Consider the following 24,441-nt stretch of genomic DNA (forward strand, 5'->3'; position numbering starts at 1 on the left):
CTGCCCTGACCCGCTTTAACATCGCAGTGACTGCTGAACGGCATTTCTCCTACGCGCTCTATATCCATATACTACTTTTCGAAATAAATAAATAAATAAATAAATATAATTTCGTGAGGCTACTGCTAGCCTGGTGAAGTCCTTGTAAGGCAGACCTTCCGACTACGATGGGCGACATTCTTCTCTTTTGCTAGTGGTTTAACGTCACACTAACACATCGAAGGTTTCCGGAGACACAAGTATGGGAAAAGGCCAGGATTGGGAAGGACGTCGCCGTGGCCTTAATTGCGGGACAGCCACAGATTTTGTCTGGTGTGAAAAGGGGATACCACGGAAAGGCATCTTCAGAGCTGCCGGCGGTGAAATTCGAACCCATCATTTTCCATATGAAAGGTCGCAACTACGCGACCCTAACCGTGAGGCTGAGCAGCATTTGTCATGTGCAGGAAACTAGGTGTTATTGTGGTGGAAGGTAGTGTAGTGTGTGGTTTATAAGTTGCACGTATATTGGAGATAGAACTAACACCCAGTCTCCGAGCCGAGGCAATTAACTGATTAAAATCACCGATCCGATCGGGAATCAAACCCGGGGTCCTCTGAAGCGAAGGTCACTACGCTAACCACTCATCCAAAGAGCCGGACACTGTACGAAATTTGCGACAAATCGATACCTAAGAATGACAACCTCCTAAGCCGGATTTGTTTATGAAATTGAAATATTTGGATCATAGTTTGCAAGCCTAGTAGCCTACGTCAAGCTATTCAATGACGGAAAGTAGAAAAATTGTACTATATCCCCTCCAGTGAGCCGTTAGTAAACCATCTGAGTAGGTAAAATACTCGTTGTCCGTTGGTGATGATTATATACAGTATTTTAGATTTAGCTGTCTATAATCATAGTATACTTATTCATTAAAATAATTAAAGACCAAGTTCTCGAAATACTTGTTAGTCACCTACTTATAATAATAAACACTTTACTAATCATCATAATTAATAAAGATACAGCACACAAATTGTGCATTGCATAAACAAAGTTTGTCATATGTACTGTCACTTCTCACTATTACAAAAATTCACAATAGATAATCCCCGGTTTTTGCTTGTGATCACGTGATATCGACTGCAATGCTCATTGCATAGCTTGCAAACACAGGTTTCGTCGGGGTCATGGAAGTACTCGGTGTTGCACAGTTTATGGTGATACCCATGGACCGCCATCGAGTTAACAAAATGTCGCATGTCTTGATTAGTCTTTGTCCATGTTCTATTCATCATCGCCTCCGTTGAGTAGAAATCGAGCCAGATTTCTTCCCTCTTCTTCACTCTGTCCTGCATTAATTTTTCCCAAGCATCTGTGGATGGAAACCCTCGCTTCTTTCGGAGGTCCTCGATGACGAAGGTTTCCTTTGCAAGCTCATATGCAAGCCTTGATTTTGTATATTTTGATATTCCCAGTGTAGCTTTCAGGAAGCGCGACTTGACTGCTTCAATTGTCTTCAACTCAGCCAGACCCAATTTATTCCACCTAATTAAGTAATTTTTTCAATAAAAATTAAATTATTTCCACCTTTCATGCAATGTGAGTTACACTGAAATCTCTGAAAATGTATTGAGACATATTGAAGAATTCGTAGCTCTTAACCGGTAAGCTACGAAAACTCTATTAACAAACGTACTAAGTAAACACTTTGTACTGTAAGTTGTCAATACATCTATGTTTCAAATATGTTATACAACATAATATCATCAATAAATCTATTGAGAGAGACTTCAAAATCTGAAGTAAATCAGCTTTTTTGCTTCTCCTGTAAAATGAGCTAAATCGGACATACTGACGACGTCTTCGTTCTTAATTGTCGCAATATTGCTATTTGGGATCCATTTGTCCCTCCAGCTTTACTCTTAAATCGATAAGAGGAAACAATTGGGTATTATCAGCACGAGTTGAAATTGTGTGTTTACACGCACATATTAATAATATCATAAATTGCATAACAAACCCTTCATTTTCCCGGCCTTTTCCCACTTCTTTCCCGGAGTCGGAACTTTGTATAGATTTAGCTCAGGTTTTCGGCCGATTGACTTTCCTGACGCGAATCCTATGTGATTATTTTTTTGCTAGTTGCTTTACGTCGCACCGACACAGATAGGTCTTATGGCGACGATGGGACAGGAAAGGGCTAGGAGTTGGAAGGAAGAGGCCGTGGCCTTAATAAAGGTGTGAAAATGAATCCTATGTGAAGGGATGAATTCGCTGTTGCATGTTTCTTGGTGGTTTGTATTCTATTCTTTTGTGTATAAATGAATATGCATATTAAGACGAGCACAAACATCCAGCCCCGAATGTGGGAATTAACCAAATAAAAATTCCTGACCCAGCCGGGAATCGAATCAGGGGCTCTCTGAAATAAAGGCCACTAAGCCGACCATTCAGCCAAAAAGGTGGACACATCATATAACAACCAATAAGAGAAAATAAAGTCTGCCACTGTGAGGTGATTTTGTTTTACGCGCAGCGGTATCATAATATATCCATTATGAACCAATAAGGGAATATGAAATATCAGCAGAGGGAAACAACCTCTGTCATTAATTCTTAATGGTAGCATTTACTGCCCAATGGGCTCCGTTATAGTCCGCCTACCGAGCGACTGGCTACGCGGTTTGCGTCACGTAGCTCTCAGCTTGCATTCGGGAGATAATGGTTTCCAACCCCACTGTCGGCAGCCCTGATGATGATTTTGCGTGGTTCAGTTTTCACACCACTTTCCTACTCTCCCACCCCAGCGTCGTCGGAAGACCTGTCTGTGTCGGTGCGACGTTAAACAAAGACTACGAGTAGTTAAAAAATAAAGTCTACTTATGAATTCCTTAAGGTCGGTCGCACTGACAACATCGAATTCTTTTGGTGACGAATGGATGGGAAAGGTAACGACCATGGCCTTAATTAAGGTACAGAGCCAGCATTTGCCTGGTGTGAAAATGGGAAATCACAGAAACCATCTTAAGGTCTGCCGACAGTGGGATTCGAACCTACCATCTCTTGATAGCTGGCTCACAGCTACCTAACAGCACAGTCAACTTTGCACGGTGTGAATAATTCTGAAAATGAGCAAACTTATTATAGTCTATTATTTATCATTAGAATAAGGCATAATTACAGCGCACTTGCACCCCGCACATGGAATAAACCACAAAAGTAGCACAATATTCATGTGCTTAACAATATCCATAAATAGCTCATAACCTATGATCTATGTTAGTGACTGCATTATCTTGGTAATACGTTCAGTAACGTATTAAGTATCTTACTGGATATCTTACAATCGTCATGAATACAATTACACGGGTCCATGTTCGACCTTATACTAATTGAAGTACTCTATGAGACTCTGTTGTATGATCTACAACTCAGGATGCAAATTATTCATTAGGTATGTGTTGAAGGATCTATGGCATCAAGGGTAGGCAGAGAAAGTCTGTCGGACTCGAGGAAAGCACCGCATTGCTTTTGCAGACTCCTTTCAAACAGGATGGTCTTTAAGTATGATCCAATATTTCGAGCATAGACAATGAAATTTTTATTTCGAACACACTAACATAATACCATGTAAAGCAGCTTACAAGGAACACAGACACAGGTAAATAACTTTTCTTAAATATTCGTACGGTATTAAAACGCCCGTCGTTCCTACCTGTTTATTATGCTAAACAGCTCAATAGGTTACATGTAAGGACGCATGAAATTAGAACTATTACGTTGTGATAGCATTCTAACTTGTCCTGTAATGGGCCCTAATTTATCAGTTTCCATATTACTTCAATTTTGAAACACAAAATCATCTTATCCCCCTATCGTTGGACGTCGAAGAATATATCCACAGTACCCTCTGTCTATCGTAAGAGGCGGCTAAATGGAATTACACCCAGGGGCTTTCAACTTGGGAGCGTTGTTTAGTGACCACCGATCCTTACAAGGGATGTGTCACACCTTTTATGCGAGAAAACCACCTTGAGATAACTGATGTCCTACGAGAAAACCACAGCGAAAAATGAGTGGCCTGTTTCCACTGGAAGGCCCTGACATATTGGATTGTACAATCCTCAGTGTGGGCAAGCCAACAGTAGAGCGATGAGCAGAAAACCATGAGTCAAGATCATTAACACGAGCGGTCGCGGGCAGCTTGAGGCTGCGAAACAGAATGTACTGTCGACGTAGTATTCCAACTTCGACTGCAGTAGAAACAGGCAGCTAAATGTTTGCATTTTGTCTTCTCGTAGAACATCGGTTATGTCACTGAAGTTTCAAGGAAGGTTTCGGAATAAAGCGTGTGAAACGTTCCCTTGTTGGCTGCTTCCACTTATTTGTTCCAGGCTTTCAATTTCATCACTCCTGTCCGACCTCAATTGATCAACTCTTGCTCTCTACCGACCTCGATGGTATTAGATTTGCGAGGCCTAGGGAGTCTTCCATTTTCATGCTCTTTGTGCCCCTTCCCTTTCTTTTGCTGCTACCCTCATTCGTTGAAGAGTCATACTTCTTACATATTTTACTCTTATTTGTATTAAGAAACGATGCTTATTTACTAGTTCGTACATTCTCTTATAATAATAATAATAATAATAATAATAATAATAATAATAATAATAATAATAATAATAATAATAATAATCACCACTACCAAAATCCGTTAAATATAATGTATTACCTTCCGAATGAGTAAAGCCTACCTTGGTAATTCTGTTTAGAACTCATTCGTTTCGTTAGTTAGAACTTCATCCTTTCGACCTCAAGTAGTGTTAACTTAATTGTGTTGAGAAACAGTGACATATTCCGGTTATCTTCTGTCTTGAACCTCAGGAAGTCTCGACTATAACGTACCTGTGGAAAGCTGAGTGGAAGGCATGGCCTTCTGGAAGTCTATGATGCTTGTTGTTTAAAGTAGCCTAACATCTACGTCATCGGCCCCCTCTGGAAGTCTTAGCAATAACATTCATAAGTTCAAGTAGAATGCGTGGCCCTCTTAAAGTCATTATGATCACCTTCCTCAGTTACAGTCATACCTCCTGGACATCTTGGTAGCAATTTCGCTAAATACCGAGCTCGATAGCTGCAGTCGCTTAAGTGCGGCCAGTATCCAGTATTCGGGAGATAGTAGGTTCGAATCCCACTGTCGGCAGCCCTGAAGATGGTTTTCCGTGGTTTCCCATTTTCACACCAGGCAAATGCTGGGGCTGTACCTTAATTAAGGCCACGGCCGCTTCCTTCCCACTCCTAGCCCTTCCCTGTCCCATCGTCGCCATAAGACCTATCTGTGTCGGTGCGACGTAAAGCAAATAGCAAAAAAAAAAAAATTTCGCTAAATAGGTGACATTGTTTTAAGTTATGATGCAGCAGAATTCTTGCTTCAAAATACTCCTTTAATCATTTTTCTTTTAAAATGTTAGCTTCAGCTATAATATCAGATATTGATAAGACCGTCAATTGCAAATTTCCTTGCCTTGATAAAACTCCTCAGCGAATGAAAAATGTTCTCTGAGCCACTTAAGAGTGAATTATTCGTGTTCACGCAACCCTCTCAAAGTAAACTCACCGGCGTTCTTCATGCGTTAATTTATGAGGTGACACGAGCGCTGATTGATGGCTGACTTCCCATCCTACGCCGATAAGTTTGTAAGTTGAGCCTCTTGGAGGTAAATTAATGGTACCTGATATCTGAGAAGTATTACCTCAAGCTGAGACAAATGGTGCAGCTATGAAACGTGCGATGCCGTGCGTCCCTCGAGTTTCCAAGTAGACTCGAGACATCCTCGGGGAGAGCGTCCGTAGGATATTATCCCTCTGATTAGCATCCAACAACTTATGAAAAAAATATATGTTATCACACAAATTTAAGTAAAATGCGAATATGAAAAGTAATTAAAACCTAAAGAAAATGGGAGCAGCACTGAAATGTTCCATGCCATGCATCCTTCATGTTTTCAAATAGGCTCCAAATTCCCGCGAGCGGTACCTATAGGATATTCGCCCTAGGCTAGTAATCCACAGTCTTGGCCACGTGCTCTTGTTTGTAAACAAACCCAAGTGCTTAGCCATATGCTTATTGACAGCTGTCAATGTGACAACTGTCATCTTGGCGGACCCTAACCTCACTTTTAAGGACAACATAGCATCGCTAATCTCACTGCTGCCATCTTGAAGGGTATTCATTATACAATCAATGGCTGTCAACTATGTATAAGAAGACAATACAGGATGGAACAATCCCATATTTGAAGTAGTAGTACAACCTGGAAAGTATATGCTGTATGTAATCGTCCTCCATTTTGGTGCACATGGTCCTATTCCGAAATCATTCGAGAAGTTTCACCACACTGCCGACTATCTGCGAGCATCGGTGATGACATTGTCTCTACTGACCTTCCAGGTCATGTCAGATTTTACTTCATTGTCTGAGCACTCACTGACAAGCGACATGACATTGACCTATGTACACTTAATTTCTCGGATATACGGATACTACGCTTATCATTATACGACAGTGTACTGAGTCCTCAGGGCTATCTCTGTTGAGATGCAGCATCTATGCAACTTTAAATCAAGAATTTGAAACTGTCCAGGACGGCTTACTGTATTAAGACCCGTATGGTATCACTCAAAAGATAAGCGACTTCGAATATTCCCCATTATCCATTCCGTCTTAATGCTCGTCAATCCTAACATCAGTTAGCCTTCAGTACGTCCATGGTGCTAACAGTTAGGGGGAACGGAGGTCCCTGTCCCTAAACAACCCAAGCATCTCCCTCTCAGAAACAAATTCGTAAGGTGTGTCGCTAACACGGCTGCGGGCTTCCTGGTGTGGTAAAGAGCTCGCTTCTCAAAATACACATTCGTGTTACGGTTACTAGAGTTCAAAACACTAAATTAAACACTAAATAATTACCTTCGACGTGTTCCTTGCCTGAATGGTCAGCGTCGAGACTTTCGCTTCAGAGGCCCCGGGTTCTATTACCAGCCGGGTCGGAAATTTTTATCGGGTCTCGTTAATTCCTCTGACTCGTAGAATGAGTATTTTTGTTTATATCAATACATTCCTCTTCATACATACACAACACACCGCACTAACAAATACCAAAGAAACATGCTATAGTAAATATAGCGTCGGAAAGGGCATCCGGCCGTAAAACAGGGCGAAGTCGAAATCTGTGATGTAGTTCACACATGTGGGCAGTAGCTTGTACCGGACTGAGCAGCGCCTGTGCACTCACATTTCTAATCTCTTCAACCTTACTCATAGCGGACTTTTCCCGGGTGTTCTGATGCGCTTGATCAGTTTGAGCAGGCTTTTCAATTTCAACAGATTGCGAATATTCTCTAATACGGATATCCCGTTACTAGTTTCCTTTGCGGATAAAAAAATACTTCCAAAATATATTAATATTTCAGTGTCTCGATTGCAGGCACTGTTTCTTAGACATAATTCGTGAAATAAAGCATGTATGTCATACTTCTATTACTAGCGCGAGGTTCATTGTTAGCGGCAGCCGCGATTATGCACCTTGTATTCATTTGCAAGTTGCTTTACGTCGCACCGACACAGATAGGTCTTATGACGACGATGGGACAGGAAAGCGCTAGGAGTGACAAGGAATCAGCCGTGGCCTTAAGGTACAGCCCCAGCATTTGCCTGGTGTGAAAATGGGAAACCATGGAAAACCATTTTCGGGGCTGCCGACAGTGGGGATCGAACCCACTATCTCCCGAACACTCGATACTCGTGGTGATTATAGCTTTAAGAAGCAGTACAACTAGACAACCATCCTCTATATAACACTAGTCGGAGAGAAAAATCGAAGGGACCCGACACTTCAAAAAATAAAGGTATTCGAAAAATAAAAGTATCGGCGTGAAAATGAAAGACTCCCTAGGCCTCGGTACCTAACATCGTCAGGATTGGAAAAGAACAAGAGTTGACCAAGGGAGGTCGGATAGGATAGATGAAAGTGAGGAGCCTGGCACAAGTAAGTGGAAACAATTCCTGGACTCATCTTAGGACCCCATGGTCGCCGAACTACGCTCCCAATTTGAGAGCCCCTGGGGCCCCATTTAGTCGCCTCTTACGACAGGCAGGGGATACCGTGTGTGTTATTGTACCGCCCCTACCCACAGGGGTTACTGGATACTGGCTGCACTTAAGCGACTGCAGTTATCGAGCTCGGTCCTTCTTTCCTTTTTTCTTTTAAGAGACCCTCACTTATTCTCGAGGTAGGCGTGCCGTGTGGCTCCGCACACGAAGCTTACGGCAGGGGGTCGGAAGACCCACGGACGCCATAAACCCGCAACCGTTAACCGTACTCGGCCTTTAAATTAATAAAGACCTAGTTCCACAATTTATTTATTTATTTATTTATTTATTTATTTATTTGCCTTGTCAGAATAACTGTTTCCGCGTTTTAAGAAGTTCGTCATTTTTACAGCTAATTAATTACATGTTCATTTAGGCTTATAATTTCTCATCCTTAACAATCGTCATTTGTCTAAATACATGCAGCTAATAATTACTTAGTTGAATAAACTTCTCTTACGCTTACTTCATTCTGAGGACAAATGACATTACGTCCTAACACCTTTCCATGTTGCTACCTTCTTCGTACTTCGAGCAATTCTTTCATCCAGTTTTCCAGTACTGTTTTTCTTTCACTTCCTTCCAAATTTAAGTCCGTCCGCATTACTCTATGATCTGAATTCTCTTCTTCCAACTTTAGACAGGTGATGAGATCTCTTATCCTTGGGTGAGGCCTTCCACTATTACCATTGATTTTGTGATTCCACCCTTCAATGGAATTGTTTGTTCTGTGTCGAACTTTAAAAGAGTTCTACATTCCCAGAGAGATGGACCCATTGTTCAATTGTTCAATAAAATAGTTGAAAAATTCCGCTAACTTCACATCCTGCGGGGCTTGACTGTAAATACGAATCCATCCGCTCTCTACATCATCAGGCTTCAGGAAATCAACTGAAACGCATCTTCTTACATTTAGTCTGATTTCTTAGTTTTTATTGCAAAGAGTTGACATTCCGATTTCCTGAGCCTTCCTCCACTGAAATCGCGTAAAATGAAAAGAAAATATCGTATATCTCAGCTTGAGGAAATTTCTCCCTTACAGCAAAAATAGCACCAGTCTGGAAGTCGACTGTGAATTACTCAGGTTTCCATTACGGTACAACTTGCACAATGTTTTCAAGCATCCGAATATACGTTGTCCAGAAGTAGTGCGGATACTTGGAGTGATCCTGGTTTCACTACTCCTCAGATCCATATGTTCCGTGCAGTTGGGCGAACTGGCTCCTTACACTCTTACGGCATTTTCACACTACGTCCTCGACCGAGGTGGAGCTATTCTTGTTAGTGCTTCTGAACAGGAAGAGAAGAAGAAGGAAAAGGAAAAGGAGGGGAAAAAGTTCAGTACATGTACATTCTGTGTTACGTGATCGTCTGGAGAAAGGGCTGTTTTGCCCTCTATAAGATGATCCGAGACAAGATGATACTTCCATATGTAAAAAATAAGGTTTATTTAATGAGCTACTCGAAAATGTGAAAGAAAACATCACAGACCGGGCGAATTGGCCGTGCAGTTAGGAGCGCGCAGCTGTGAGCTCGCATCCAGGAGATAGTGGGTTCGAACCCCACTGTCGGCAGCCCTGAAGATGGTTTTCCGTGGTTTCCCATTTTCACACCAGGCAAATGCCACGGCCGCTTTCTTCACATTCTTAGGCCTTTCCTGTCCCATCGTTGCCAAAAGACCTATCTGTGTCGGTGCGACGTAAAGCAAATAAAAAAAAGAAAGAAAACATCATAGGAATGGACACGATACTAAGGAAGACTGTCCCAGCAGAAGAGAAACGTGTTCTTACTTTAAGGTACTGTTGTATTATTTCCGTTTCTTTTACTGAAAGCATATTTTGGTGGATTGTAGGTAGTATACCTAGTATTAGTACACATTATAAAATATTAAATACTAAGTTCAGCGTTGCTATTCTTGTGCTGCTGGAAAGTATAACACATATTCGTCCCTGTACTCCGTATAACTGATCGGTCAACCTAGTCTACCCTCGTGTGTTGCCTTGAATGGTTGCACGGTGTGCATGATCATGATACTAATACTGTCCCCAAGCTGGGTAGTTTCCAACAAATACAATCTGGGATGAAGTAAAGGAAGCATCAGGGCTGTAGTATTATTGGGTATTAAAAAGAATATTCAATAAATCAGATTTTACCTTTAATCATGTATGATCTGGGATTTTTTTTTCAATTCAGGTACTGAAGATAGCATGAAAAAGGTGTCTTCGTCCTTTTTCACAGATAAATTGCCTGTCTGGTGCACATATCCTTTAAAAAATTATATACAGCGTTTTCTTCTTCTTCTTCTTCTTCTTCTTCTTCTTCTTCGACTCAGGTGGCAGCGCGCCGGCCTCTCACCGCTGGGTTCCTTTGTTCAAATCCCGTACACTCCACGTTGTACAAAGCGGAGGCTGGACAGGTTTTTCTCCGGATACTCCGATTTTCCCTGTCATCTTTCACTCCAGCAACACTCTCCAATATAATTTCATTTTATCTGTCAGTCATTAATGATTGTCCAAGAGAAGTGCGACAGGCTTCGGCAGCCGGCACATTTCCTATCCTCGCCGCTAGACGGGGTTTAATTCATCCCATTCCTGTTCGAAAGACTGGAAACAGGCTGTATATTTTCATTTTCAACTTGTTACTTGCAACGCTGACGTTCATGCGGTCGCACAATTATTTATTTTCACGAATTTCCCGCTCTACATTTTCTCCTCCATCAAACTCATTTCTGTATTCACCATAATCAGCATCAACACAAACAGCTTCTAAGAAACGCAGCTGATCGAAGTAAATATACTGCTTCGATCCCGTTGCTGCTGAACAGTTCTCTTCGCTCCCTTTCCTTAATAATTTACTTGTATAAATAGCCCTTAAACTATTCCGTTTCCTTTGAAGGGTTGCCTCTAAAACAAACACTACAGAGTGAGTGAGTGAGTGAGTGTGCGCTTCATGTAATTTTTTCTTCGCAATTACTTGGGGGCCAGTTCATCGACCTTTGTTGTTCGTACTTTACATGGATCATCTGCTGAAAGGTATAAAGTGGCAGGGAGGTGGAAGCAATGTAGCCTATGCTGGAGACTTGGTCTTAATGGCAGATTGTGCCGAAAGCCTGCAGTCTAATATCTTGGAACTTGAAAATAGGTGCAATGTGTATGGTATGAAAATCAGCCTATCGAGGACTATGTTGATGCTAGTAGGTAAGAAATTCAAAAGAATTGAATGGCAGATTGGTGATACAAAGCTGGAACAGGTAGATAATTTTAAGTATTTAGGATGTGTGTTCTCCCAGGATGGTAGTATAGTAAATCAGATTGAATCAAGGTGCAGTAAAGCTAATGCGGTGAGCTCGCAATTGCGATCAACAGTATTCTGTAAGAATGAAGTCAGCTCCCGGACGAAACTATATTTACATCGGTCTGTTTTCAGACCAACTTTGCTTTACGGGAGCGAAATCTGGGTGGACTCAGGATATCTTATTCATAAGTTAGAAGCAACAGACATGAATGTGGCAAGAATGATTGCTGGTACAAACAGGTGGGAACAATGGCAGGAGGGTACTGGGAATGAGGAGATAAAGGCTAAGTTAGGAATGAACTCGATGGATGAAGCTCTACGCATAAACCGGCTTCGGTGATGGGGTCATGTGAGGCAAATGGAGGAGGATAGGTTACCTAGGAGAATAATGGATTCTGTTATGGAGGGTAAGAGAAGTAGAGGGAGACCAAGACGACGATGGTTAGACTCAGTTTATAGCGATTAAAAGATAAGAGGTAGAGAACTGAGGGCACAGCACTAGTTGCAAATAGAGGATTGTGGCGACGTTTAGTAAATTCACAAAGGTTTGCGTACTGAACGCTGAAAGGCATAATGATCTATAATGATGTATGTATAATTAAATGAATAAGAGTTGAAACTTAATGGAAAGGTTTATTTATTAACATTATTAACATTGGTTAAAATTAGTAAGTTCTGTTACATACAGTACGTTGATTTAGTAATTTTACTTTGCACTTCTTCGTTTTCTTCAAACAAATCCATGTGGTAACACCATCTTATTAACTCTAATTTGTCTGCAACTATAACCGTGTAATAAAGCATTCCATAATAGCACAAGAGGATTAATGAACACGGAAAATAAGAACAATCTTAACACTGTGGTAGAGCTCACGTTCTGTATGACAACTAGAGCAGAGGGGCGTGACAGGGGCGGGAAGGAAGACAACCCTGGCATGAGCTGGAACTCTTCCCAAATATTTTGTGTCCACAACCGAGACTAATAAAGGAGTGTCCGCAATCGAGAGTGTTTGTAATGGGGAAGATATATTTCATCTTGGGTGAGTAGGTCATTGAAAGAATTGTTACGCTAATTTTCTACTAACATTTGTTTACGCGCTCACAACACCCATACCGAAATTTCTGATTAAATATCACTATCCGTCCGAGAAAAAAAGTTTATACAGTAAACGAGTGTCATTTATTGCATCTAAATCGGATAACGCATATAATCGTAGCACTATCTGGGCATCCGAAGTTGTATTCAAGTTATCCATGCCGCCCTCCGCTGCGGCTCTCCCACGTGGCACACCTCGTCACGTAGTGTTTGGGGTTATGCTCCACACGTTGGTACCTAAATGAACAAAATCTATCAGTAACTTGCTATGGTACGTAGGCGTCAAAATCCTACCGAATTTCATTACACAAAATTCTGTAGCCAGCACATCTACTGCCGGACCGAATTATAAGACGTTACATGCGTACGTACATTATAGACCATTAGGACTTTCATCTTTCAGTCTACAAGCTTTTTTGAATTAATTAAGTGCCTTCACATCCTTCTATTTGCTCCTCTGAGGATGTTTTTATAAGACGTTATCACATAAGAATCGAAAGACACATTTAAGTGATATACCTCTTTGTAATATTTTAGAATGATGTTAGAAGTGAAGGAAGCAGAGTTCAATTCATTCGTTTCCATGTCCGGATTAAATAATGTTTCCCCAGTGCAGCATATTAAAATCCAACAAATAGATGTGTCTCGATTTAAATCCATTTTAAATGTCGAGGCGTAGTATTTGACAGTATTCTGATGGCACTGGAAAAGAAATCGAAAATTACAAACCACTCAGTGGCTTAGATACGTGGATCAAGTATATAGAATCTTGCATTCGGAAGATTTTATTATTATTCTTCTTCTTCTTGGCTACTGCCAATTATCAAGGGTCGGCACTATGTATGGATTAAGCCCAATTTTATGACGGGATGTCCTTCCTGACGCCAACCCTATGTGTCACTATTGTGTGTTTTTAAGGTTGTTGGTATTGCGGTGTTTCGTGCGTGAACAAAGGTGTATGAATACTAACACGATCACCCATGCCATGAATAAGAGGAACAAGATGCGACTAAAACCTCCCGCCCGGCCGAAAACCGAAACCAGGGTTCTCTGAACCGATAGTTGCTAGGCTACCATTCAGACAAAGAGCAGAAAAAGTCTGCATTCGGGAGATGGTGGACTAACCCACTGAAAATTATTTTCCATTTTCACACCAAAGGAGCCAACGGCCGTAGCCGTGTTGAAACACCGGGTCCCGTGAGATCTCCGAAGTTAAGCAACATTGGGCGTGGTCAGGAGTTGCGTGGGTTGCCACGCGCTGTTGGTTGGGGGGTAAGGGAATGGAGGAGCGGAAAGGAACTGGCCACCCTACCGCACGTAAACTCCGGCTCAGGAACACCTCTGCAGAGGTTCGGATCTGCCTTCGGGCAGAATAACCCTTACCTGCGTACACCAAAGGCTGTACCTTGATTAAAGTCATGGTTTCTTCCGAACCTGCGTTAGGCCTCCCTCATTTCAGGATCGCCCTTAGTGCCATGTAAAAGACTAGGAAAATATGTTAACCATTTAGTTCACGGTGGTCTTTGAGAGATCGATCTTCCGAGGTTATATTCATATCCACCCAATTTCCTTTGTACTGCTCTGATGTAAAGACATTTTTTGCTGTCCACGCCTATTCGTCACTTGCAGAGTTCTTTACAAGCTTAAGTGGATAGAATTATCATCCTGGTATAGATGTGATGCTTTCTAGAGCTGTGGTTCCATCTTCCCGTAGTGATGGAAAGATAAATAACCCGTACGTTCTCCTCATATTGTCACCTCAACCCGTGACAGTGAGAAACGAGCTGGGGCGACGAAACTCAGAATAAATTTGCAACTTCCCGCGGCTCGAGGCTTCCAGAGACGACGATAACACCAAACCTGTATCATTCATCTCGTAGAAAACCTTTACATATATTTCTAGGCCGCATTAGGAACAATACTAATCAGCGATATAATGAATACCCATGAATGAAAGCCTACAACCTGTTTTCCAGTCAGTGACCGAGTCAGGGAATGAATGAATGAAGCGAGGATAGGAATTGTGTCGGCTGCCGAGGCCTGTCGCACTCCATTTGGGCAATGATTAATGACTGGCAGATGAAATGAAATTATAGTGGAGAACGTTGCTGGAATGAAAGATGACAGGGAAAACCGGAGTATCCAGGGAAAAGCTCATGTCCCGCCTCCACTTTGTGCAGCACAAATCTCACATGGAGTGACCGGGATTTGAACCACGGAACCCAACGGTGAGAGGCCGATGGGCTTCTTCCTGAGCCACGGAGGCACCAATGAATGCCTATGTGGTTCCAAAGCCTTGTTTCTTCAATGCAACTTTCTTGTGTTTACATTGAAAAATTTACTTTTTGATTCCCTGGAAAATTTATAACTACGGGAAAATGATTCTTATAATTTTATATCAGTAATTCATAGAGCGAAGAACCATTTTTCATGTTGCATGTACAGCATTCTACAGTACATCATGTTTCACAAATCAACCTTTTATTACGTATAACTTTTTAGAAAACGTTATTTTTGTGGAGTTGCTTTCTTAATTCACAGAGGCTTTAAGATGGAACGCTGAAAGGCATGACAGTCTATAATGAAGTTGTACGTATGTACGTAAAGATAAGCAGTATCATTGAAATTAAAATCTTATTTAAGATTCCGTTGTACACTCCAAGAAAAGTATAGAGTGCAACTACAACTAGCGCTTTCAATAGTATACCAATTGAAACGAACAATTGAATTGACCACGCAACCCCAGAGTAAAAAGGTCATCCCTTCTGGTAAAAGCTACTGACCGATTAGACTAGAAGACGTTCCTTTCTTCTTTTCTTTCCCTTTTGCATCAAATTAATTCCCTTTTTACTAAAAACAGCATAATATCACCAGTATGCACGGTGATTTCGCTTCTGACCAGCACTTACCTTTAGGTAATAATTATATGATCTCGGCTCTTACATGTAGCCAGTTTTATCTGACAACAAACATGCTCCCTTCATAAAAATTTCATCGTTGCATTTTACTCCACCAGAAGGTAGTAAAACCGAAACACTACTGGGCGACCTATCACTGAGATTTTTAACATTTTGTCGAGTGAACACCAATTGAGCCACCAGAGATCTTTTACACGCCGACATCGTACGATATTGAGTGCCAACTACATCTTCAAATCTCCCGCAGCCTCTGTCAGGTTTGAACCCGGGATCTTGGGATATAAACGCCGACAATTTGTCACTGAGCAATAGGAAAAGTTATATTTGAATTAAAAGACATTGTTTTATAAGAAATAACAAAACTTTTATTATCCTTTGAATGTTTATTTCCATATTGGACAGAAAAGAGGCCGATTTTAAGTTCACAAGAAGACTATGGAACTCCTGTATTGACCCTTTAACAGTTTGGGAACCAGCAAAAGTGTCTTCTTGAATATCTTTGGGAACTAACTATAAAATTTGTAAACAAACTCTAGTGTCTCCTCGAAAAAGTTTGGACATCAACTAACAGATTTGAGAATCAACTCTAGTATCTACTGAAATATGGTTGGTAACCAACTAACAGATATGGAAACCAAATCCAGTCTCACCCTCTTTGGAAGATCTTCAAATCCCATGCACCCATCCCTCAACACTCCGTTATTACAATTATATGTTTCTTCAGAATCACTAACAGTTGAGGTTAATGTAGAATGATTGAGAGGATTTCGATATTCACAATAGCACAGTAACTAATACCAAAAAAATGTGATATCTGACTGGAAAAAGAATATGAATTGAAATATTACAAAGCAATCATAACGGCAAATAACAAGCTCCTGCTTCTGACCCAGAGGTCTCAAGAGAAGTCCATCCACATTATTTGCCTGAAAATGTGTAAAAAAAACAATAGTTTGCCTTTAAGAATTGAATGGTTGCTTCAGTGCACAGACATTCAGACACAAGACTGGAAGAGGCATGTTGCGAGAATGAACAGAGGAAACATCCCAAGACAAACCGTACAACATGTGTCCACTGCGATTGGGAAACGGGTTTATGTGTGGAAATATATATTGAATGTCCAACGAAAAAGAAATCTCACTCAGAAGTTTCAATGCCGTATGTACAGTGTTCAAAAATATTTTTACATATTCTGGTTTAGAGCATTTGGCAGAGAAAGTGGAAATTGCAACACCCAGAAGGAGTGGTGCTACATTGCTGCAATTGAACATGCAGGACGAGTGTTCGGTTGTGCTTCGATGATTACGCTTTCAGGTCCCTCTGATCGCAAGTTTGGACAACAATCAATACAGGAGGTGCCCACCACGAGCAGCAATACATTGATGAATTCGTCGAGGCATGGAGTCAGTAAGGCCCTGGATCGCTTCCTGAAGAATTGTGGCCTATGCTTGCTGCACTGCACGGGTCAGTTGTTCCAGAGTTGTGGATGGCTGAGGACGGTTGGCCAGTTGTCGACCCATCATGTCCCACACATGCTCAATAGGACTGAGGTCCGGGGATCTGGCGAGCCATTCTAAGGTTGTGATGTCGTGGAGAGCTTCTCTGGAAATGCATGCAGTGTGAACTCGGGCATTGTTCTGCTGAAACATCCCATTAGCAATGTTCGCCATCATAGGGACAACCACTGGATTGAGTACCCTGTCAACGTACTGTCGAGCAGTCATAGTGCCCTCAACAAGCACTAATTGTGATTTCGCATTAAAGCCAATAGCTCCCCAGACCAGAATGCTTGGTGTTGGCCCTGTGTGCCTCTCGACAATAACATCTGGGCGGCCCCTCTCCCCGGTACGTCGGCGCATACGATTCCGGTGATCACTGCGGGCAAGACAGAAGAGCGATTCATCACTAAAGATGACCCTATGCCATTCGTCGACCCACGTCGATCTTTCTCGACACCAGGCCAGCCTTACACGTCGCTGTTGTGGGGTAAATGGAACACCTTCTGCAGGGAAAAGGGCTCGTAAGCCAGCTATATGCAGGTGATTACCAACTGTTTGTTGTGTAACGTGGGGTCCACAGCTGCTCGAATTTGCGCTGCTGTTGCATGGGGTTCCTTCTGGGCCATCCGAATGATGCGGCGATCCTCTCTCACAGTTGCTTGTCGCGCTGGGCGTGTGCCAGGTCTACGAGTGTGGGTACCTTCATTTGACCACTGCTGCCATACACGTTGTACCGCAGATGCCTGTCGGTCAACGCGTGCAGCGACAGTCCTTAGCGATAATCCAGCCTCACACAGCCCAATTCCCCGAGCCCTCTCAAACGGCGACAGTTGCTGATAGCGTGCTCTTATCTGTCGTCGAGGCATGTTTGACGGGGAACACTTCACTGCACAGACTGCAAGTCAACTACGCTACACCAGAGTCCGTATACTGGAGTTGATTCCTCCGCGACCAATCACGTTGTGAGACCTGTAGCAACAATCCAATGGGTCTAAAACTTTGATCGTTTACATACCTATATGGCATCGTTCCATATCTTGAAAATCAACATAAACGACCAATGTCTTCATGGTGTTGCAATTTCCATTTTCTTAAGTGTATATTACGATGGGTATGCATACAAACGGAATCAACAGGCAGTCAGCTATGCAAAAGCAATATAAATGCGAAAAATTACAAAGTTGATAATGCAGGATTTTGAACACAAAATTATCGCTCAATATGTGGCATATCGCTCTCGTGTATAGACACCTCGGCCCCAGAGACGTCCTTGAACGCAAGAGGCCTACTCAGTACCAAAATATCCAACTTGTTTCGGGGCAGCTTATCACACTCTTGTATAGCAGATTCAATTATTTGTTGAATGCCTGCAGAAGGATTAGTACGGTGGGCAATTGTTCTTCAGTTCACACCAAGCATGTACAACACAATTCATATCCGAGAATATCCAGCCACACTATTCGCCGTATCGGTATATGCCATGCCATCACCAGAAACTGACTGATCACTCTGGATCAATAGCCACAAGCATTATCAACCCCTCGTGTCAAGCCCATGTCCACAGTGGTACCAACATCTTGTAACTACAGGTTGCAGGATGTTGTCTCTTCATACCAGACCAGTCATGTAACCCTGATAGGACGTAGAGGAGTACTTGGAGCATGACGGAATCCCAGTACTGCTGATGGCTCTCCAAGATGAAGGGCTTGTTCTATCTCTTGCTGGATGGTCTCCAGACTCGAATGCTCCTGTTGTATGGACGCAAGTTTACGTTTACCTCATCAGAAAAGAGGGTACGCTTCTACTGTTTCTGACGACACAGGCTATGAGTTGTTGCCCAATTCACCACGTTTAAGAGTAGCGTTCGGCCCAGGCCTCCTTGACATCAGTCCTCCGTTGTACAGTCGGTTTCGCACTGAGTGCCGTCCAAAGATACTAGAAGAATGGGGTGCCGGTAGCAGTGGGCCCATGACGTGCTATAAGTGAAGTCAAAGATAAATTGTTTTCTTTCTTGATACTCAGAGTGGTTTAAATAACTCCGTTTTGCCATTAGAATTGATATTAATTTCAGATGGCAGTTGCGATGAAATGAAATGGCGTATGGCTTTTGGTGCTGGAAGTGTCCGAGGTCAAGTTCGGCTCGCCAGATGCAGGTCTTTTGATTTGACTCCCGTCGGCGACCTGCACGTCATGATGAGGATGAAATGATGATCAAGACGACACATACACCCAGCCCCCGTGCCAGAGAAATTAACCAATTAAGGTTAAATTTGCTGACCCTGCCGGGAATCGAAGCCGGGACCCCTGTGGCCAAAGGCCAGCACGCTAACCACTTAGCTATGGAGCCGGACGGCAGTTGCGATATATATAGCAGATATTATGTGAACCCCAATATTTACAGTGAATTCCAATATTGACATAAAAATGTAATATGGTGGGGGGCATCTGAAAATTTGCGTTACGGAACTTAGCGTGATGGAAGTGAAACCCTAGCAACCGTGCATGCTATGTCTTATAGCTGATGGTCATCTGAAATTAGCAGCCGTTGATGGATGGACATGACCAAGAGACACATTTTTTGTCATGTGATTTTCGCATGTCTTATTGAAAAAATTGTATAATGAATGCTGCCATCCGGCAGGCAGGTGCGAGAGCAAATGTTTTATTGTCATAACTACAAAGCGTTAAAATATATTATTTAACGATAAAATGGTCCTATAAATGTTAAAGCCATTATATATGTTGGCAATTTATAAGTGAATATTGGTAGAACATCTGGTCTAGTGGCCAGCGTCACTGACTTCCAAGCAGACGCCTCGGGTTCGACGAGTGCTGACCCCTTAGCTTTTTTTTCTTTTTCTCTTTCTTTAATTGATTTGCAAAAACACTAGTTTTCATTCACGAGCACTAATTTTTGTTACAAAATATGCTTTATTATATTTAGCTGATCACGAAACAAAAATATATACAAGAAATGTATAATTTATCATGTATTTGTTTGTAGATCATACATCGGTATAGCTGATATAGGTCCGTTAAGAAAAACTATAGGGCGAGTGCGGCTGTAAGCTTACTCAGAGTTACCGAGCAAGTGGCCGTGCGGTTAGAGTCGTACAGCTGTGATCTTGCATTAGGGAGATCGTGCGTTTGAACCCCACTGTCGGCAGCCCGGAAGATGGTTGTCCGTGGTTTCCTATTTTCACACCAGGCAAATACTGGGACTGTACCTTACTTAAGGCCAAGGCCACTTGCCTCCCACTCCTAGCCCTTTCCTATCCCATCGTCGCCATAAGACCTATCTGTGTCGGTGCGACGTAAAACAAATTTGTAAAAGAACTCACTCAAAGCTTTTGTTAAGTTCCTTACCATTGTTCCGGCGCATGCGCGTGATGTCACTACTTCCGGACGCGCCTACTGTTACAACCAGAGATGAGCAATATTGACTGGAAACCAATATCGACTATTCGGGCGATAGGACCTTCGAACTATCGGCTGAATAGTCGAATGTTTTCAGTCGAAAGTATTCATTAATCGTCACATAACGTAAGTAGTCGTTCCATGACAAAACATTCGAATGTTTCTAGTCGATACTCTGTGTAATAAACGTGGACAGTGGTACTTTTACGAATTTATTTATTTATTTATTTATTTATTTATTTATTTATTTATTTATTTATTTATTTATTTATTTATTTATTTATTGACTAGCAGTGGCGGCGTTAGGGATCGTGGCCCTCTCTTACGCTTAACCACATAATTTACATATACTACATATATAAAAGAAAATGCACTATTCTCATAATAATAATTACATAATAAAAATTACAGATTTGGACAAAATATAATGAAGAAAAAAAGCAACGTTCAACAAATAAAATAGAATAAAATACTATAAAAGAAATCCGGAGCGTAAAGATAAAAAGAAAGGGATAAAGTCGTAATGAAAAAGTAAGATACAAACAGAAAAATATAAACAATTGCATAAAGATAACACAGTACGTAATAAATTAAATGGAGATAAGTATGGCCATAAAAAGTGATCTATGTGCATGAGTAAGAAGCTAAATATTATGTCCATTTACACTATAATAATAATAATAATAATAATAATAATAATAATAATAATAATAATAATAATAATAATAATCACAATCACACAACCTTTCATGCGTCACCATACACACGAAACAATCAGCGGTATTTAACAGGTAATCTCTACATGCAATCTTAATTTTTGTTATTGAGTTCCTGACAGCGACTGAGAGTGAATTCCAAAGTCGTGACCCAGCCACACCGGAGGATCTATTATACATTGAAGAGTGGTTGACGGAAATAGCGAGGGAAGTGCCAGATCATGTGTTTCAATTATGGAATGAGGACAATAAATGAAATTTTGAAGAAATGTATTGGGGGGAGATTTTCCTTCTGAGTTCTTTATATCAACGTACGTATGTGGAATTTCTGTCGTCTCTCGGGTTTCAGCTAGGAAAGAAATGTGTAGCTAGGGGTTATGTGAGCATCATAACTCAAGTTAGAAACAAATAGAAATCCAGAATTCAATGCTCGTTGAAGTTTCATAGTTTGTTCAAGGGTCGCATCAACAAGGACAATGTCGCAGTAGTGAAGTATTGATAGTATCAAAGTTTGGAGAAGTTTTATCTTTACGTCTTGTGCTAAAATGTCCTTACGTCGTTTCAGAGAGTGTAGCGCCGCCTACATCTTTCTACGTGTATTTCTTACGTGTGCAGACCAATCAAGAGTTTCAGTCAGTGTCATACCTAGGTTCTTCACTTCCTTACTGAACGGGATTACGGTGGCATTTAATGTCACCAGAGGAACCGCATAATTTTTATACATGATGTTCAATAATTTCTGAGAACCGATAATGATTGTTTGAGTTTTTTGTGGTTGAGTTTTCACTGGCGTACACATCGAGTTGTTGAAGGTCGGAGTTAATATCTCTTATTGCATTCGATATATCATTTATATTAACGTGGCAGTAAATTTGGAGGTCGTCGGCAAAGAGGTAATATCTATTATACTTTATTTTAGAAGAGATGACAAACAAAAGGGGACCAAGAAGAAAACCCTGGGGGATTCCTGTCTTCCATAGTTGCAACTGTGAATCAGTATCTTGTACTATAACACGCTGCATACGATCTGTAAGATATGCAGTGAAAAATATTAAACCAACATTACCGAAAAACGATTTGAGCCTCATCAACCATGTCTGGATGTATATTGTGTCAAAAGCACTGCTGAAGTCAAGGAGTGTATGTATTGTCACTTGTCTTTCGTCCATTGCTTTTCTGATGTCCTCAGTCACTTTGAGTAAGGCAGTTGCTGTGCTGTGGCCCTGCTTGAAGCCAGATCGAAGTGGGTCAAGAAGAGAGTGAGCGTGCAGGTATACCAGTATTTGTGCATGTACTAACCGTTCTGACGGTTTGAAGATAGCAGGAAGAATCGAAATGGGAGGATAATCGGATAGGAGTTTCGAACCTGGGATTTTAGGAAGTGAAATTACATTGGAGTACTTCCAAATCGTCAATAATGTTCCTTTTCTGGGACAGTAATTAAAAATATGTGTGAGAATGGGTAGAATAGTGCCCATAAAATATAAACACACTGTCGTTCTCCAGGTTATTGTCGTAAATATATCTTATTTATGAAAAACTCAATATAAACAATATACAGCGAAAACAAAGATCACGTAACAAAATACCGAAAACCCGCGGTAGCTACAGGAAACACACGAAGTGATCATAAACTGATAGTTTCTTTCGCTACCGTGTCGCAGTGACGGGAATGCGACTGAATTTAGTCGACTGTTACGACAGCTGAAACTATCAACTAGTTCGACAGTTATTAGTCGATAGTACACATCTCTAGTGACAAGCTGTGACACGCATTCTGCTATCTTCAGATATGGTGTAGACCTTACAGAATGTGCTATGCGCCTATGTATAAGGAGTCCTGCTGTCATTAAAAGGCCATTGTTTAATACTAGTGCTAGTGCAGATGGGGGATGATTATCTTGCTTATACCCGGTGTATCCCCGAGCTGTTTTAGAGTGTTAACCTGCAATGACTTATTCTGCAACAAATGAAAGTGATTTATAAAATTACCAAGAAATACTGTGGCAAACTGGCACAATTTACGTTGTAAATAACACTTTCACAAAACAATTCGCAGCGTGAGTGTTTCTCCTTTCTTTATTGACTTTTCATTGTAAAACGTAAATAGGTTCACTTCATAATAACTGCTGCAGTTGTTGCAAAAATCGCAGAAAAAGCAACGATTTGCTAACCCCTGTGTGGCAAGACGGACGATAAGGAAAGGAATTAATATTTAAGCTGCGCATTTCCTAGTCCGCAGGGACAAAGACAAAAACAGATAAATATATCAAGGAAAAAGAGAAAGGGAAAAGAAAATTAAAATAAAGCACTGACGTGCCTCGAACCCAGGCGACCGCGTGGTAGTCAGAGATGCTGGCCACTAGACATCAAGAAGAAAATTGCCAGCAGGTCCAGAATGAAGGGTATTAAATTTAAGGGATTAGTTTCTCCTTAAATAAAGGCTGATGACACAAACCCTCGGGCACGTATCTGTATTACGTAGAACATCCTCCCGAAGTCTGAACATTATGTATTATTGCACTGGCCTGTTCTTGTTAGCTTACAATTAGCTTGTCTTGTCGTTTGTTTGTTTGTTTGTTCAAGGTAGAAAATTTCCAAAGGATAAATCCACATAGAAAGAGTATTGAATGTTGTCGTGATGCAGATTCAAATGCATGAATTTCAACGTCGGACTTCCCTCACATTGTGTAATTAGCACGCTCCGCCATGATGGCTACCTTGCTACCTAGGATGTTGTTTTATGTTGAGATCACTTTACATGTATGCACTTGCTGTTCCAGTGGCTGTGGTGGTGGCCTTCTTCATATGTTGGGCGCCTTTCCACGCACAGCGCCTCCTGGCTGTGTACGCGTCTCCGAGCGACGCCGGCCGTCCCAGTCACGTCACTGTGGTAGTGTACCATGCCCTGACGTACGTGTCTGGAGTATTGTACTACTTGTCAACGACAGTCAATCCCGTACTCTACCACATCATGTCCCACAAGTTCCGCGAGGCCTTCAAGGTATGAGCATCATAAGTGACTAATGAACATGTTTCTTGTACTTCTTCATTTTTCCTCAATGATAGGTCCTTACGATGTATTATCTTTCGCATATGTATGTCCCTTTAATGACGGAACCAACCTCCCGTATTTACAGGCTGCATTGGAAACAAGGTAATGCATGTCAAATTGTACTGTAGATGCAGAGTTGTGCTAATTATCAAAACCTCTGAATTGCACGTAAAACTGAACCAGGATGGATGGTTTTTGACGAGCGTGATACTTCCACACTGTAAAGATGGTGTCTCGGAGCCACGGAGGATGAGAGTCATGATTTCACGGATACACTTCTTTGGAAGTTGGAAGCGATTCCACATGGAGTTAAATTG

At 41.5% G+C, this 24,441-nt stretch overlaps 1 protein-coding gene across 1 annotated transcript in view; it reads left to right on the forward strand.

Annotated features, from left to right (window-relative positions):
- LOC136857623 (pyrokinin-1 receptor-like) overlaps positions 1-24,079 on the forward strand; it is a 66,185-nt gene extending 42,106 nt beyond the window's left edge. The window contains exon 4 of the mRNA XM_068225120.1: positions 23,853-24,079. Within this exon, the coding sequence (XP_068081221.1) occupies positions 23,853-24,079 (227 nt within the window). The remainder of the gene's footprint in view (positions 1-23,852) is intronic.
- Positions 24,080-24,441: the final 362 nt, after the last annotated feature.

Source organism: Anabrus simplex, chromosome 1, assembly GCF_040414725.1.
Source record: "Anabrus simplex isolate iqAnaSimp1 chromosome 1, ASM4041472v1, whole genome shotgun sequence".
Classification (NCBI taxonomy): domain Eukaryota; kingdom Metazoa; phylum Arthropoda; class Insecta; order Orthoptera; family Tettigoniidae; genus Anabrus; species Anabrus simplex.